Source organism: Leptodactylus fuscus, chromosome 5, assembly GCF_031893055.1.
Source record: "Leptodactylus fuscus isolate aLepFus1 chromosome 5, aLepFus1.hap2, whole genome shotgun sequence".
Classification (NCBI taxonomy): domain Eukaryota; kingdom Metazoa; phylum Chordata; class Amphibia; order Anura; family Leptodactylidae; genus Leptodactylus; species Leptodactylus fuscus.
In genome coordinates, this window is record NC_134269.1 from 38,416,436 (window position 1) to 38,435,267 (window position 18,832).

The window sequence follows — 18,832 nt, forward strand, 5'->3', positions numbered from 1 at the left end:
TTCCTGTTCTCAGGTCTCATAGCACATTCAGTATATGAAATGTTCCTATTTTATGATAATGGCCTTTGGTGAAGGATATATCTGCTGCTAAGTTAGTCTTGCCAAGATATTTGCTGATATGTTCTTAAGAGAAAGAAATCAGTGTATTCTGGTTTCAGAGTTAAAGAGGTTGTCCAGCACCAAATTGTTTTTTCAAACTGATGTCCTATCCACAGATCAGGGGGTTGACAAGTGGACTCTGCACAGATCAGCCCCATCCACTGTATACTGGTGGTTCCAGGGAATTGCAGAACCACTTTGGATCTCCCTGTTCACCAGAAACTACTGGCACTTACAAGCTGCTGGACCAGCTGAGCTGTGGTTCAAGTAGAGGACCCCCTCAGATCACATCCGGATGACCTACCCTCTTGAAAAAAATCAATTTGGGTCCAGACAACCCCTTTAATTTTCTGTCAATAAATAGCTGAAGATATTGTAAAGATATATCAAGGTACTACGGTAGTCATTGTACCTAGTAATGATACAGACTGCGTTCTCCTATTATTTACAGACTATATGGTATATACCTCTTTTACACTACGCTGCTTAATGTATGATATACAGTTCGGTGACATGTAAGCATCTATCTCATATTACTTTTATACTTAACTGTAAATTCTAGATGTTGAATAAGTCTTTAAAAAAAAGGTCTTAAAGTGTTTATTTCAGTAAGACAAGCCTATTAAGGCTTTTGGGACGTCATATATGGGAACTCTGTGTTAGACCATGCATGACCATGTATCCATGCTTTACACACTTGACCATTCGTTTTATTTACTGGTATGTATGGAAATGTATCCCCGATATTTTCCAGGGATTTCAGAAGCCGGACAATATAAAAAGAGGAATAGCTTGATGGGACAACCCCTTACACATAATACAATCCATACCATCCTATGTGGGTTACCAGATTACTTTCCCATCATATATACCGTACAAGTGGACAGTCAAATCAAAGGGATTCATTGTCTTGATCAGTGTTGTGTCCAAAGAGACTCTTTTATGACCACCTATGTCCATCCAAGGTTGGATTCATTTTCAGTGTTCTGGTCCCTCATATGAGTAGAACAAAAATGGATGCAGCTCCAAAACTAGTACAGTAGATGATGGACACCAACGACACCCTACAGACCCAATGGACTATAATATGGTACCCAAGTCTCCCATCATTTTACAGCATTTGGTTTGGAATCTACAACGGAGGCTTCAATGCAGATGTGAACAGGACCTAATCAGTCTAGGTTTACAGAGACGTCATGGACAGACACTTCATACCTCATCTGGATGGAATTTCATTAAAAATGGACAAGTTTACTAAGGATTGTGTGATCTATAATAGCCTTGTCTATCCTAGGCCAGATTACATGGAGACCTATCAGATCTAAATATGTCTGCGCACTTGGTAATTGAGTCTGGCCTGATGTATAGACCAAGCCAGTCTTTATATTACATATGTATATGTTCTGTAATGTTCCTGTCATGTCATTTATTGTTCACTGGTTTATAGTCTAATGTTAGTTTCAAAGCATATCTCTCCATGTATTGTATGTATATATACTATATTAAGTTGTAATTCACCTATTGTTAGACTATTAGATATTTTTTGTTTTTTCAATGACAAAAAAATCAGTTCAGTTCTTCAATTTCAGGTTTTGTTCTATTGGTGTTACGGCCTGGCATTATGGTGAACCTCGAGATGTCACTTGTGCAAGTATAAAGAGTATTAAATCTTTCTAGTTAGTATCCAGCCTGGTTCTTTGAGTGGTTTTTTTTTTTTTTTTAGGAAAAATCTATATTATATTACGTTGACCAATATCTTCTAGCCACTTTCATCTAGAAGACTGGGGTCTGTGGAAAATCAGGATAAAAAGTTTTTCATCCAGTGAAATGATGAACACCATGATGGAAACTCATCCAACACCAATATCGTCCATCCCCATTGGAATGTCTGTTTCTGTGTCCTCTAACAGACAAAGTAGTGAAAAAACCTTCCTATGGATTGACATTCAACTAAAATGTCTCAGCTCCATTTTGACATTTAATATAATATTATAATTAAAAACAGTGTTACATACCTCTCCGGGCTCTAGACAGGCTTCGGGCCTACTTGACGTCCCTGATGTCACATGACCACGTCCTGCGTCCCGACATCACCCAAGAGTGCAGCAGAACTAGGGAGAGGTAAGTAACAGTGTTTTTTATGTTGGTATCCACTCTCGGTCTATGATATATTATACTCGGGGGTATGAAAAGACCCCCGAGTATAATAATTGTTCATGGGTGTTCACAATGGGGCATAATACTTTGTGCAGGGGTCACTATGGGGGATAATACTGTGTGCAGGGGCCACTATGGGGGATAATACTGTGTGCAGGGGCCACAATGGGACATAATACTGTGTGCAGGGGCCACTATGGGCATAATACTTTGTGCAGGGGCCACTATGGGCATAATACTGTGTGCAGGGGCCACAATGGGACATAATACTGTGTGCAGGGGCCACTATGGGTATAATACTGTGTGCAGGGGCCACAATGGGGGATAATACTGTGTTCAGGGGCCACTATGGGCATAATACTGTGTGCAGGGGCCACTATTGGGCATAATAGAGCGTGCAGGAATGAGGGGGAGGGGTGTCGGTCAGGGTCTTCAGTGTCGGTCGGGGGGGGGGGGGCATGTCAAAAGTTCGCCACGGAGCCCCGCCATTCCTAGTTATGCCACTGATAATGGCCAAAATCTGGACCAACCCCTGCCCTGTGTAGATTTCAATTTCTGATGCATGTCAGCCCAAAACATCCATTCTTTATGAATGATGTACGATATCAGCCCATACTATTCAGAATGAGTACCACACTAATAAAGCATCTGGGTGATGCAGAGTGTGAATTATTTTTACTAACAAATTCTGCAAATATATTAAAACATCACGGAAAGCCCTTACTACCTTTGGCTATGCGGCCGTATGATATTTGTGTACACTCCTGTCTTTGGGAACCTTAAAGGTAGTTTTACATGTGTCAGATTATGTTGCAGAAATTTTTGTAAGTGAAAATCAGTTCCCTCCATCTGAATGGGGTGTTATGGCATGGATTTCTACAACAATCATTCAAATGAATGGGATAGTGATAGAAGTTTCTGTAACAAAATCTGTCACATGGAAAGGCACCTTAACACGTCTCACGTCACTCATTGTGATTCCATTCACTACATGTTTTCCAGTCTGGAAATCAATTGGTGCATTCCTGTCCAGAAGCAATGTTAAGGGTCTCTGAGGAGCGCTAATAATAGCAGATAATGGCACACAAACCTCGGAGCTGATCCTATTAATCTGTCTGACAATGGTCTATGAGACATACAAGTAGTATGTTCAAAAAGTTTTATAGAACAGCAGTCAGAGGTATAGAAAGTGCAAACAACATATAACATTGCTGGGTAAAGTCCAAATGCCAATCTGAGTTATAACCAATGGGGTGGAGGAGATGGGAGAGAAAAGGGGGCGAAAAGCCACGTAACCTAGTGCCAAGCATGTAATAGTCACTAAGGAGAAGTGAGAGAGGGATTAATGGAGAAAGAAGGGGTAAGAAGTATGGAAAGATAAAGAAAAGAAATAAAAGAAAGATAACAAGATAAGATAAGATAAGATATGAGTAGGTAAAGGAATTATGCGGTCCTGGGAGTCAGACAGATGGGATTCCACCACCCGAGATCCATGTCTCAAAGTCACGTGAAAAGTGGAATGTATTCCAGGGCATCCAGATGGAGTTAGCCATAGTCTGACTAGCAGGAGTGACCACTTCCAGCCCCTCCATTCATCTAATATAGTTCAAGGCTTCTACCCACAAAGCCCGAAACGGGGCCTCTGTTGACTTCCAGAGCCGGGGTATAACTTATTGACCGACTAGTAAGAAACATTTCAATAAGCCTTTTTTGATTTTTGAAAGTGGGCCCAGTATGATCGACAGGAGGGCCTGTCCAGGTATGGGGTCAATATTATAGCATAGCATTATACAAACGAAAGATATCTTGCCATGGCACATTGACCTGGGGGCATACCCACCATATGTGGAACAGGTAGTATAAACCATAGACATATACGTCCTTTCTTACCTTGGTTCTTAGCTTCAAGATGTATGTCATGAAATGACCAGTTTAGAAAAAACAATTTTTGCGTTATTCACAATGCTAAATGATAAATCTTTGTTCAAGGTAAGGAAGGGCCCAACTACAGTGAAACCTCTTTGAGATGACCAACCCAAAATTGCATTAAAAAAATGGTTTTCGAGGGAGTCGAAAGAAGATGGTTAATATGGAAAATCGCAGAAAATGTGGTCGGGGTAAGAGTTGGTCTTCTCAAAGTGGTGGTCTATTATACAGATTTCACTATACATGTACAGGTACAATACTTGTTGGACATAGGGCGCATCTGAAAGGAGTGTCCAATATCTAAATGTGATAAAATGACAAAAATAGGATGTTTGCAGCAGGAATAAAGTAATACTAGGTAGTGAAGCTTGGGAATTGCAATACAACTATGGATGGAAGAAGAAGAACTTGACTTTCACCAAGGGTTGGACTGATCCACCTGAGCTTTCTCCATTAGATCTTAGTGATAAAATGTCTTGTTTGTACAACTATAATAATAAAAATGACATTGTATTAAAAGTACATAAACCTAAAGATGACCATAAGCATGCAAAACTGAACGATTCTGCCGATTTTTGAGAGACCAGGTGTCAATTTCTGTGGGAAAGGTGTACCATTTTCCATCAAATCCCAGTGTTAGGTAGGGTTTATACATTGCACATACAATGCACACTCATGGTGCTGCCGAAACTGGGGATCCGATGAGTTTAACTGAAGGCAGTTTTATTTTTAATGACTATGAGGTACAGAAGGGGACACTATGAATGAGCAGCAGGCTCCGTTACTATACCCGGAGTAGGCTCATAAAGCACATGTTATGATACTGCCCCCTTGTTTATGGGAAGACTAGCTGCAGCTATGTGTGTATTTACAGATTTGGATGGCCATATGCCTCAAGGAGCCTCGAGTTCAAGGAGGCTGCCCAAAAACGCCATATTAAAATCTGGGACTGCTGATTCCCCGAAAAGGTGATGTTGGGAGGAAGAAGGATTGGCCTTGTGCTCTCAGAGAAGATAGGCATCGGCTGAGCGCTATTGAAAGAATATGGCACTGAGTTTGTCTACTTATTCTCCATCCCTCACCACTTGTCTCCTGTATATCCCCACATAAAGGGATGGTACCATGACAGACATTTATCCCCAAGATCCCATTCCCTGTTCCAGCTCCATTCCCACTGACAGCCAAATTCTAACTAGTAACAATGGTTTAGTTTACAGTCGAATTCACTATGTCAGACTGTTTCTGTATCACCTATAGAAAAGAATGGGAGTTACAATATATGGATCGACCGTAAATGTCTTATGTGGTACAAAGCCTTTACCGCCAGATCCTTACAAAGTAATAAAAGGTTCATTGCTGTGCATTTGTTCCTACCTCCAGCATAGCTGTCCTTTGCTATCTGATATGTGGCATCTTTAGGAGGATCACTAGAAGATTTTCTCCTTTCTGAAATTTTCCAGAGGATAAATTATTAGGAATACAATTGGCATGAGGATAGGAGAGAGTGAAGTGCCTACTTGCAAGGGCAACACATCAAAGCCTGGGGCTGTCCCTGCCGTTGCAGGATGATTAACCAGTACACAAGTTTATTAGTTATGAGATATGGATATAACTTGTCCGGGAGATTCTGGGTGGGATGGAAATATAAGATTCATTATGAAACACTGATATTATGTAGGGAGGTGGTGTGGGGGGCAGAGAACCAGACGAGCTATTGGATATCAGTATAAGGTGTCTAGGGGCTTTTCTATGTAGGACATCAGTACAGGCGTATATCAGCTGGAGGGACTGGAATTTGGACACTTAAGCCCTTATCTCTTGCCGCTCGGCAGGGCCATCTTTGGTTCTCTGCTTCTGGCGTAGTCCTATTTTAACTGTAGTTCAGATAAAGAGTGGTATAAAAAGTGGGGGTCTGTGAACAGAGGGGCACTGGACAAAAGAAGACCGCAGAAATGGTGAGTGAGTGGTGTGTATATATATCATATATATCTACACTCTATATACAATAGCCTATATGTTCTATAAATATCTGTATTGACCACAGTGCAACTCTTTTATCCTGTATTAGATTTGTAGTCAATATAATTTGTAGAAATTCAATTGTACCTGTTACCGAACGTACCGGGGATCGTAGTAGAAATAAAGGTCCTTAGGTCTTGGGATACAGATGTCCCATAGTGAAAGCAGAACATGTTGCACATAAACCCATTTCGTAACATTTCTGCTTATTTTTGTACTTTTACGCTATGTTATAGAATTATGGCTTATAATAACCAATTTTATTCATACTGCCGGGACATAGAAAGCATGAACTATGCCTTGTCATGTATTTAACAAAAATTTGTAAAAAAAAATTCCAGTATGATGTCTAACACTGGATGTCTGTATCAGGTGGCACGGATCTGTCCCAGGGAAGGCCCTCTCAGGGCTCGTTCACATCTGCGTTCTTCTTTCCTTATTGCAGGTTTCCGTTTCCTGCATAAAACAGATGCAGGAGACGGAAGCCTGCAGGAGACTTTCTCACCCATTCATTTGAATGGGTGAGAAAGCTGTCCGGCCGTGCGCGGCAGTGAGCGTTTTGCGCTCTCCGCCGCGAAACCGGGTTTTATAATCTGGACACAGAGTCGGACATGCAGTACTCTGTGTCCGGATAAAAAAATCCGGTTTCGTGGCGGAGAGCCTAAAACGCTCACCGCCGCGCACGGCCGGACCCGATCTATGGTTTCCGTCTTCTGCCATGCAGAAGACGGAAACCATAGTACGGACACATTGAACGCAGGTGTGAACCCAGCGTAAAGAGATATCCTAGCTAATGCACCCATACGTTTGATTGGAGTGCAACATGTCCTATAGATACTTGGTTCCCTGTAGTTGAAAGCTGTATCCTGTATGTATAGGATACATAATGGACACCGTAGTGTATACAACAACAGCCATAATTCAGAAATAAAGTATACAATGCGCAATTGTGGACTCATATTGTCATGTTGACCTTATTGTCCATGTTTCCATATCTTCTAAAACACTGAAATAGGTCCAGATTACCCTGTTAGACATGTATGTGTATGCCAAACATGCTAAATATAGTGTATGCATAAACTATATATAATATATATATATGTGGTCTGTGTATCGCTTTGCAGGCCAGCAGGAAAGCACACGGCAAGGCAGCAGCTAAACGTGCCCAGAGAGGCTCCTCCAATGTCTTCTCCATGTTCGAGCAGTCACAGATCCAGGAATTTAAGGAGGTGAAGAAAAATTTGGAACCAGACGTTGAACTTTTTTTTTCTATAAGCTTGGATGAAATTGCTTCCAAATCAGAACAATATGGTGGATACTGTTCCATTGTCTTCAATCCAACATCTAAATAGGCTTTTCCTCAGAACCAAGTACATAGTGTTATCCTTGAGTTATGTTAAAGGGGTGTTCCAGCCCAAAGCCTGTATTACTTATCTATTGGAGTGATAAATGTTACTGTAATTTGGTGGGAATTTGACCACTGGTCCCCTCCCCGTTCCTGTCACTTGGAGGAGTTTGTGTGTAGTGGAGGTCAAGTGTGCACCCTGTTGTCCAACACCCGACACCCCAGCAAACGGCTGCTATGGCAACTGGATTTTCATAGGGTATCTTGGAATTTTATCTTTTCTTTTACTTCTTTCATTTTATGTTCCTTCTCTTGCAGGCCTTTAGTTGTATAGACCAGAACCGTGACGGTATTATCAGCAAGGCTGACCTCAAAGAGACCTACATGCAGCTGGGTGAGCAATTCTCCTTACCTATACTACATACAATACTCCTTACCTATACTACGTACGATACTCCTTACCTATACTACGTACGATACTCCTTACCTATACTACGTACAATACTCCTTACCTATACTACGTACAATACTCCTTACCTATACTACGTACAATACTCCTTACCTATACTACGTACAATACTCCTTACCTATACTACGTACAATACTCCTTACCTATACTACATACAACTCTCCTTACCTATACTACATACAACACTCCTTACCTATACTACGTACAACACTCCTTACCTATACTACGTACAATACTCCTTACCTATACTACGTACAATACTCCTTACCTATACTACATACAATACTCCTTACCTATACTACATACAACACTCCTTACCTATACTACGTACAACACTCCTTACCTATACTACGTACAACACTCCTTACCTATACTACGTACAACTCTCCTTACCTATACTACGTACGATACTCCTTACCTATACTACGTACGATACTCCTTACCTATACTACGTACAATACTCCTTACCTATACTACGTACAATACTCCTTACCTATACTACACACAATACTCCTTACCTATACTACACACAATTCTCCTTACCTATACTACACACAATACTCCTTACCTATACTACACACAATTCTCCTTACCTATACTACACACAATACTCCTTACCTATACTACACACAATTCTCCTTACCTATACTACATACAATACTCCTTACCTATACTACATACAATACTCCTTACCTATACTACATACAATACTCCTTACCTATACTACGTACAATACTCCTTACCTATACTACGTACGATACTCCTTACCTATACTACGTACGATACTCCTTACCTATACTACGTACAATACTCCTTACCTATACTACACACAATACTCCTTACCTATACTACACACAATTCTCCTTACCTATACTACACACAATACTCCTTACCTATACTACACACAATTCTCCTTACCTATACTACATACAATACTCCTTACCTATACTACATACAATACTCCTTACCTATACTACATACAATACTCCTTACCTATACTACATACAATACTCCTTACCTATTCTACATACAATACTCCTTACCTATACTACATACAATACTCCTTACCTATACTACATACAATACTCCTTACCTATACTACATACAATACTCCTTACCTATACTACATACAATACTCCTTACCTATACTACATACAATACTCCTTACCTATACTACATACAATACTCCTTACCTATACTACATACAATACTCCTTACCTATACTACATACAATACTCCTTACCCTATACTACATACAATACTCCTTACCTATACTACATACGATTCTCCTTACCCTATACTAGTGAGTTATCATTACAAACACTTCATCCTAAAAGCAAAAATCCCTCATATGGAAGATATGGGGGGACATCAGGCCGCCCCCACATATAAGGTTGTTGGCCATATATGATATATTTGAATAGCTATAATCTTATATGTATGGATTGTCTCGGAAGAGATGTTGGTGACATATCTGATCTGTCGGGATCTGAATACTGTGACCCCATTTACTAGAACTAAGGGTCAGATTTATTAAAATTGGGGTGGCTATAGGATATTATTCTGTGTGGAGGGCCGTTATGGGATATTATACTGTCTGGAGGTCACTTATAGTGTATATAAATGGGACATTATACCTTATGGGGGCCAAGGAATGGGACACTATGTCTTGTGTTTGTGTGTGTGGTGGGGGTTTGCTATGGGGCCAAGTCTTTGTTAGTTACACTCCTGGCCACATGAGTATCCCTATGTAGTCAATGGCCAACCAGACCAAGCAGAAGTGTCAGAAGATGAAGTAGCATGGTGCCTTTCAGTGTTGGATACCTGCTTTTTGGAATCCTGGGTCCCACCTAATATGGCATCCATTACAGCTCTCCTTTACATTTGTGCATAAACCATTATTTTTATCAGTTTCAAGAAGCCAAATATTATGACTTTTTCAGGTAAAGTGAATGTAAAGGATGAAGAGCTTGAAGAAATGCTGAAAGAAGGAAAAGGGCCGATCAACTTCACCGTCTTCTTGACACTGTTTGGAGAGAAGCTTAATGGTGAGTCCATCAATAAAATCCATGACATCCCTTATCTTTCTTACTGACCACACACATTAGATGAGCAGCGGCCAACCCAAGTCTGGTAGACCTGGTTGTCTAAGGTGTATGACGGTATACCGATTCTCCTCTAGTTCAGATGTTGGATGAAAGCAGGATTGAGGGAGTTGAATTTTAATATGCTGGTTCCTTTATTATCCCTCTGGGAATATAAACTTTGCCTGAGGTATCTGGCAACCATTTATTAAACTTGTCCACCAATTCTTATTGTCTGGCCTATACAACAGCAAGAATGACTCCACCGCCTGTGTACAAGAAGACTCCCGCAATGGGACCAAGCTACAGAGCATGTAGACAGATAAGATGGACAGAGAATAAAAAGAACACAAAAAGGGCCCCATAGCATTTTTTCTATATTTTGTGTTTATCTATGGTAATTGATAGAGAGACTGATTCATTCTCTTAATATATTTCTCCCCAGGGACGGACCCAGAGGACTCCATACTCAGTGCATTCAAGCTTTTGGACCCCAATGGAACTGGAAATGTCCACAAAGATGAGTATGTGACTTTGTTCTGGGGGAGTTTTGCAGCCACAGCCATAAAACCTAATCGCCAACAGACTAGGGCAGTTTTTTGGGTTTGTTGAAAATGTCAGCCCTATAGATATTACGCTATAATGGGCAGCTTTAGAGAACAAACCATCTTATAGTAAGGTGTCAATGAACAAATCTGCTAATCTACAATGTTTTTTCTGTCCTCAGGTTAAAACATCTACTTATGACACAAGCGGACAAATTCACGGCAGATGAGGTGAAGTCACAATTTTGGTCATTTTTAACCCTCATGCACTATATAAGTTATAATGTGCACTACCACTCCCATTGTGTTGTGCACATTATCAATATTACCTAGTAATCTGTTGGTTACATGGAACAAGTTGAAGTTATTTTATTAATGGCCAAATGCCAATGACAAATATCGTAATTTCTGAATTCAGAGCATGGAAATGTTTTAGATTCAGTTTACAAGTGTAGTCAATGTGTAATCTGAAGGTGATAATACATGGAGCCATATAGGTTTATAACCACATGGAGCATCTACTGGGTGGCTGAGACACAGCTAAGATGTTAGTGAAAACCATGCCGTCATGTGACTTTACAAGAAACTTCAGTTTCCAATCTGACTGTTAATGGCTGTATGAGGTTGCAGCTAAATTGTACAACCATTAACAGTCAATATAAAAAAGTCACAAGTAAGTGCGGTTGTGTTCCGGCTGCTGAGTGGTTGCTTAATGGATAAACCGTACTACTTCTGCTTCACAGTCCATGTTGGATGCTGTTAATTGTTCACACGGTCTGCTGGATGCACTTTATTGGCCTGTAACATGTCCAATGTGATCAGTGGTGTAACAAAAAACTTGTTGGCCCCGGTGCAATCTCAATGTCCGGGGACCCCCTACTAAGGAGTTTAATCCACCTTAGTGTGGTTCGGGGAATCTGTGGGTCTCCTTGGTTTGTGGTCCAGATGGAAGCTGCAATCTCAATACTGATGCCAGTGCTAATGGGCCCCCTGAGGCTCCTGGGCCCTGGTGCACCCTCTGCACCCCCTCATATTACGTCCCTGGGATTGATCCAACACAGAGTGTACATGTTTGTTTCATCCTAGAATTATAAAATTTCCAGTTTAGGTTTATATCCTTCAAAATCTAATACTTGCTGTTTTCCAGGTTGAGCAAATGTTTGCCGTGACCCCGATTGATGTGGCTGGGAACATTGACTACAAGTCTCTGTGTTACATCATCACACATGGAGACGAGAAGGAAGAGTCATGAGCTTATAAATCATATGTGAATTAAATGCTCTATTTTCTACATCAGACTTTATTGTGTCTTGAATTGTTGGGTTAGATGCTGTACTGCAATATTTCAAGATTCCGTATAAAGCTCCTGGAGTCTCCGAAGAACAGCAAAAGATCTCCCTTATCTTCCAGGCTAGCTATCATAATTAGAGATGAGCGAGTACTGTTCGGATCAGCGAATCCGAACAGCATGCACGCATTGAAATGAATGGATGTAGCCGGCACACGGGGGGTTAAGCGGCCGGCCGGCGTCAAAGCGGAAGTATCAGGTGCTTTCATTCATTTCAATGCGTGCGTGCTGTTCGGATTGGCTCATCTCTAATCATAATATATGTGAAGTGGGCACTAGTTGTATAATGACTTCTCAGTGGTTCTCATACACTGCATTACTCCTCAAAGCCCCCCCACACTATAAAGTACCCTTCAGTGGTCTTACACACAGTATAATGCTCATTAGTGTCCTCAGTACAGTACAATGTCCCCTCACAGTATAATGACCCCTCAGTGGCCCACACAGAGTACAATGCCCTTCAATTTCCCCAGACTCTGTATAATGCCCTTCAGCGGCCTCTTAACAGTACAGTGTCCCCTAACAGTATAATGCCTCCTCAGTGGCTATGACAGCCCCAGTTAAAGGGGAAGTCTGCAGCGTAAATTCAAGTAAATGAGTTGTGCCCGTAAAAAGTATTTTCTAGTTTAGAGAACATTCAACTACCATTTGGAATGTCTGTTGTGTCATCAGTCACCGGATGCAGACCTACTCCAATCCTTCTGTTTTTATGTAATCCCAGACAGGCTGGATGATGTTGATACCAGGACTCTATGGGGACCATATCATCACTTCCAGGGCTGCTTGTTGTTTTTTACACTGAAGATAGTTCTTAAAGAGGACCTTTCATGTCCTTGGGCACATGCAGTGCTGAGTGGTGAGGAACAATCAGCGTCATGGCTGGGAGGAAGGGACGCCCTCTCTCACAGTACAGTGCAATAGACTGTGAACAGGGGCGCTCCTGACAGACTGTCAGAAATGCCCTTCTGACACTGAAGAGCTACGGTAACGGCACCGATAACTCTTTAGTTGGGGCACAGAACGGGAAATCCGATTCAGCGCACTGTCGGCTTTCTAGCGGTGTATTACACCGCGTGTGCCCGAGGACGTGAAAGGTCCTCTTTAATGACATTGGCTGTATGTTTGGGGTTAATACCTTAGTGGTATTGTATGGTGGATCAGTATTTGACTGTTTTTCTCAGCATTGAGGATATCATATTATTTTTAACCAAATCCTCCGCTCCATTTGCTGAATGTAGCCACAATCCTGTAAGGAACCTCCACCATGTTTCACTGTTGCCAGTTGACACTCATTCAGGGTCAATTTAACCATTGGGCAAACGGTGGACTTGCATTGGGTGTTATGTCAGTCCAGGTAGCTGCAACGGGGCTAAGGGATAGCAGTAGGGAATCTCGCCCTGCACTACTCCCACTAGCTATCCCGGTCCCTGCCTCACGGGTGTGGGTCGGCTGTACTCAGGCTAAGCCTGACCCCGACAGCTCCTCTCTCACTGATTCCGTAGGCCTAGAGGGAAGTGGGAGAAGGAATGCCCTATAAGATCTCTAGGGACTGGAGACTAAAGGGGGTCACCCCTAACGAACAAGTGAAGCTGCTACTGACAGGGACTGACAAGGGTGTGCGCTGACTAACAACACAAGCAGCACACAGGAAACATGTGGGAAAGGATTCCCCCAAACCAATATGGGAAGGAACCTTACACTAGGAAACAAACACAGGGAAACTGAGTAGAAATCAAAGGATAAGGCAATTCACTCACACAGTCAATTATACACAGAGGGAGGATTGGTGAACACAGAAGGGAAAACACACAAACCAACTCGTTCACCCAAACCTCCCAAAAATCAACCACAGAACTTCCTCTATCCCAGAACACCACCTACTCCTCCTGCTAAGGCCTAGCTCTGTAAAAGCGACACTCAGCACAGAACCATGGGAGGCATGGGTTTAAATACAGAGTAGAGACCACTCCTCCCAGGTGCAAATGGGAGGACAGACTAATCAACCAGGAAATAAAGCTGCCTACCAGCAGTGCGCGCATGCAAGTCAGAAGGTGTGCACCAATACTCACGACAGGACAACCCCGCAGCGCCAGGATGCCACCCCAGACACTGCGCAGCCAAAAACTCCCCAGGTAAGAAAAATAGAAAGTAAAGAACCTAAATACTCCTAACAGGATCCTCCCCTCAAGGAGAAGACTCCGGATTCTCTAGGAGCATCCTTCTTCGGGAACTCCTTGTGGAATTTCTCCACGAGTCTGGGAGCTGACACATCCGACTCCAGGACCCAAGAATTATCCTCAGGACCGTATCCCTTCCATGCCACCAGATACCATAGCTTCCCCCGAACATATTTGCTATCCAGAACTCGGGATATCTCATACTCCCCGGACTCAGAAACTGGTGGAACCTTAACTGGAGACGTTCCCTTCTTGGCCTTCTTTAACAAGGAGACATGGAAGACCCGGTTTATCTTCCACCTTTTAGGTAGTTGCAGCTGCGCCGCCACTTCATTTACCATCTTGATGATCTTAAAAGGACCCACAAATCTGGGACCCAGCTTCTTGCTAGGAACCTTCAACCTGATATTCTTGGTGGACAACCAAACCATCTCACCAGGGAAGAACTGCAACTCTCCTCTCTTCCGATCCGCCTGGACCTTAGCCTGGTGCGACGCCCGCACCAGATTCTCTCGGATACGGGACCATACCCCTTGCAGCTTTTTAGAAAATAGCTCCTCCTCCGGAACTGGGGAAGAAATGGAAGAAAATACTCCGAAAACAGGATGTCTACCACCGGAGCAAAAAAAAGGTGTGGTACCTGTGGCATTGGAATCATGGTTGTTTAGGGAAAATTCTGCCAGGGGGAGAAAGGCAGCCCAATTATTCTGGTTCTCTCGAACAAAACACCTCAAAAACTGTTCCACATCCTGATTCTTCCTCTCTGTTTGTCCGTTAGACTCTGGGTGAAACCCGGAGGAAAACGACAGTGTAACTCCCAACCTGCTGCAAAAAGCCCGCCAGAATTTAGCCACAAATTGCGGTCCCCTGTCCGAAACGATCTCCTCAGGAAGACCATGCAACCTTACAATTTCTTTAATAAACGCCTCAGATAGTGTCTTGGAACATGGCAGCCTGGAAAACGGGATCAAATGGCACATTTTCGTGAAGCGGTCAACGACTACCCAAATGACCGTGAAACCCTTAGACACCGGAAGGCCCGTGATGAAATCCATAGACAGATGAGTCCAAGGTGCCTTAGGAGGTTCCAATGGATGTAGAAGACCGTGGGGACGGGTATGCGACGCCTTGGCTCTTGCACAGACCGAACAGTTTTGAACAAACTGCAAGACCTCCTTACTCCACCCTGGCCACCAAAAATTCCTAGACACCAATCTCATGGTCTCTGAAACCCCCGGGTGACCAGCAAGAACCGACTCGTGACACTCCCTCAGGAGACTTTGTCGGAGAGTAGTTGGGACAAAAAGCTTGTTTCTAGGTATCTTGGAAGGTGCAGCGTGTTGCGCTTCGATCAAGGCCTTCTCCAATTTCGCGCCCAATACTGCTACCACCACTCCATCCCCAAGAATAGTGGCAGGCGCCTCTCGTTCCTCCTCAGTCGACATATACCGGGATAAAGCATCAGCCTTAACATTCTTTGAACCCGGCACATAAGTCACGTTAAAATGGAACCGCGCAAAAAATAGAGCCCATCTGGCCTGCCGTGCATTTAATCTCTTCGCCGACCCAAGATAAATCAAATTCTTGTGGTCAGTAAATACCTGGACTGGCCTTCTGGCCCCCTCCAGGAAATGACGCCAATGTTCGAACGCTAGTTTTATTGCTAGTAGTTCCCTATCTCCGATGTCATAATTCCGTTCAGAGGCAGAGAATTTCTTAGAAAAGAAGGCACAGGGATGCGTACCCTCCTCGAACTCCTGAGAAAGTACTGCTCCCACCCCCACCGAGGAGGCATCCACCTCCACTCGGAAGGCCAACCTCTCATCCGGCTGTCTCAAAATGGGAGCGGACGAGAATCGCTTCTTCAGTTCTTCAAACGCAGCTAGCGCCTCTGGCGACCACTTAGCACAGTCAGCCCCCTTCTTAGTCAAGTCCGAGATAGGTTTCACAACCTCAGAAAATCCCTTGATAAACTGGCGATAATAGTTGGAGAACCCCAAGAACCGTTGGACCGCCTTTAGGTTCTCGGGTCGCGGCCACTCCAAGACTGCCCTGACCTTCTCAGGGTCCATCTCGAACCCCTTGTCCGATAGGATATAGCCAAGGAAACATAATTTATTGACCGCGAACACACATTTCTCCAGCTTAGCACTTAATTGGTTAACCCTCAGGAGATCTAAAACCTCTCTCACTCTCTCCCAATGAGTCTCCAAATCCGGGGTGTAAATGAGTATATCGTCCAGATAGACCACAACCCCCCTCCCTATGACGGCACTTAGTACATCATTAATAAAATTCTGAAAAAACGCAGGCGCATTGGTTAGACCGAAAGGCATCACAAGATTCTCAAAGTGTCCTAGGGGTGTGTTAAACGCTGTTTTCCACTCATCCCCCTTCTTGATTCTCAGCAAGTTATACGCCCCACGTAAATCTATTTTACTAAACCAGCGGGCTCCCGTAATCTGGCTGAATAGATCCGAGATCAACGGAATGGGATAGGGATTCCGCACCGTGATTTTGTTAATCTCCCTAAAATCCAAACAAGGGCGCAACCCTCCATCTTTCTTCTTTACAAAGAAAAACCCCACTGCTACTGGGGACTTAGATGGGCGAATATGCCCCACCTCTAGACTCCCCTCAATATACTCTTTGAGCGCCTCCCTCTCCGGAATAGTGAGATTGTACAACCTTGTCTTGGGTAACACTGCATTAGGTATAAATTTAATCGAGCAATCATAGGTGCGATGTGGTGGTAATGTCTTGGCTGCCCTTTCCTCAAAGACCTCCCTGAACTCACATATTTCTTGAGGCAAATTGTCTATAGACAAAGACATAACGGATATGGGCAGACATCGACCATTACACCCCTGCCCCCAAGAAACTACTGACTCGGTCTCCCAGTTGATAATAGGGTTATGCTGCTTCAGCCAGGGCCACCCCAAAACTACTTGTGCTGGTAACTTAGACAACAAGAACAAGTCAATCTCTTCCCTGTGGCCACCCACAAAAACTCCAAACCCTCCACCTGTTTGGAGATGACAGCTTGCTGTAGAGGGGTCTTATCAATAGCCCACACCGGTATCTGAGACTCCAAGACCAAAGGACTCACCCTTAATTGCTCACAAAACTCTGAGTCAATAAGGTTGACTGCCGAACCACAATCAACCAAAATCCGGCACTTCTGCCCATTTACCCATCCTTCAAGGGTCAACCCGGCAGTCTGAGTACAGGAAATATGCACACCTCCCTCCTTAGTAGGTTTTCTCCCTTTACCCTCAATAGACCTGGGGTTATTACTCTCCTTGGCGAACCATTCTCTGGAGGGGCATACCCTTGCTACATGTCCCATCCCTCCACACACAAAACAGCGTACTGTGCGGGACCCTTCACTCTTGGGTCTTGCACTTCGCACAGTGGCCCCAATCTGCATGGGTTGGTCCCCCGGGTCCTCTCTAAAAACAGAGAGTTGAGGAGGGCTAAGCCCCCCAGGACTCTTGTCTCCACGCTCCCGGAGGCGCCGTCCAACTCTAATTGCCAGCTGCATGGCCTCATCTAGATCTCCCGGAACAGGGTGAGAAACTAGATGGTCTTTAACCTGGTCCGAGAGCCCTGTCTCAAACTGACTAAGTAGAGCGGGGTCATTCCAGTGTACTTCTGCTGCCCACCTACGAAACTCTGTGTAATATTTCTCTATAGCGTGATCCCCTTGCACCACACGTCGTAGGTTATACTCAGCCGTGCGTACCCTGTCTGGGTCGTCATACAGTAACCCCATTGTGGAGAAAAACGCCTCTGCAGTTAGTAAGCAAGCTGAGTCGGCTGGTAACGAATGTGCCCAGATGAGGGGATCATCTCTCAATAAAGTAATAATAATCCCAACTCTCTGTACCTCAGAACCGGAGGAAAAAGGCCGTAGCCGGAAATACAAAAGACAGTCCTTTTGAAATCGGAAAAAATCTGACCTCTTACCTCGGAAGGGTTCAGGTAAGCTGACTTTTGGCTCCAGAGGCCGACCCACAGGGGCGCTACTCACCTGCCTCTGTATGCCCTCCACCTGAGAGGCTGTGTGTTGAGCCAACTGCTGTACTTGAGATACGCCAGAAGCTTGGATGGCATCCATTCGTAGCTTGATCCCCTCCATCTCAGTGGAAATCTGCTGCACCACCTGGTACAACTGTTTCAGGTCCGTCATAATGCAAACGAACCTTTTTTTTTTTTTTTTTTACCGGCTGAGTGTACTGTTATGTCAGTCCAGGTAGCTGCAACGGGGCTAAGGGATAGCAGTAGGGAATCTCGCCCTGCACTACTCCCACTAGCTATCCCGGTCCCTGCCTCACGGGTGTGGGTCGGCTGTACTCAGGCTAAGCCTGACCCCGACAGCTCCTCTCTCACTGATTCCGTAGGCCTAGAGGGAAGTGGGAGAAGGAATGCCCTATAAGATCTCTAGGGACTGGAGACTAAAGGGGGTCACCCCTAACGAACAAGTGAAGCTGCTACTGACAGGGACTGACAAGGGTGTGCGCTGACTAACAACACAAGCAGCACACAGGAAACATGTGGGAAAGGATTCCCCCAAACCAATATGGGAAGGAACCTTACACTAGGAAACAAACACAGGGAAACTGAGTAGAAATCAAAGGATAAGGCAATTCACTCACACAGT

General features: G+C 43.7%; 1 protein-coding gene across 1 annotated transcript; it reads left to right on the forward strand.

Annotated features, from left to right (window-relative positions):
* The first annotated feature begins 7,331 nt into the window (after positions 1-7,331).
* On the forward strand, positions 7,332-11,896 carry MYL7 (myosin light chain 7). The gene is made up of 6 exons (XM_075276146.1): positions 7,332-7,430; positions 7,865-7,940; positions 9,959-10,063; positions 10,545-10,623; positions 10,827-10,875; positions 11,792-11,896. The coding sequence occupies exons 1-6, from the start codon at positions 7,395-7,397 to the stop codon at positions 11,894-11,896; spliced, it is 450 nt and encodes a 149-aa protein (XP_075132247.1). The 5' UTR covers positions 7,332-7,394.
* Positions 11,897-18,832: the final 6,936 nt, after the last annotated feature.

Bases quoted from the DNA above. Each gene is read 5' to 3' on its own strand.
- MYL7 (XM_075276146.1), top strand. From the start codon at position 7,395: ATGTTCGAGCAGTCACAGATCCAGGAATTTAAGGAG. The intron at 7,431-7,864 runs GTGAAGAAAAAT...CTTCTCTTGCAG, and splicing joins AGATCCAGGAATTTAAGGAG to GCCTTTAGTTGTATAGACCA. The intron at 10,064-10,544 runs GTGAGTCCATCA...ATTTCTCCCCAG, and splicing joins GTTTGGAGAGAAGCTTAATG to GGACGGACCCAGAGGACTCC.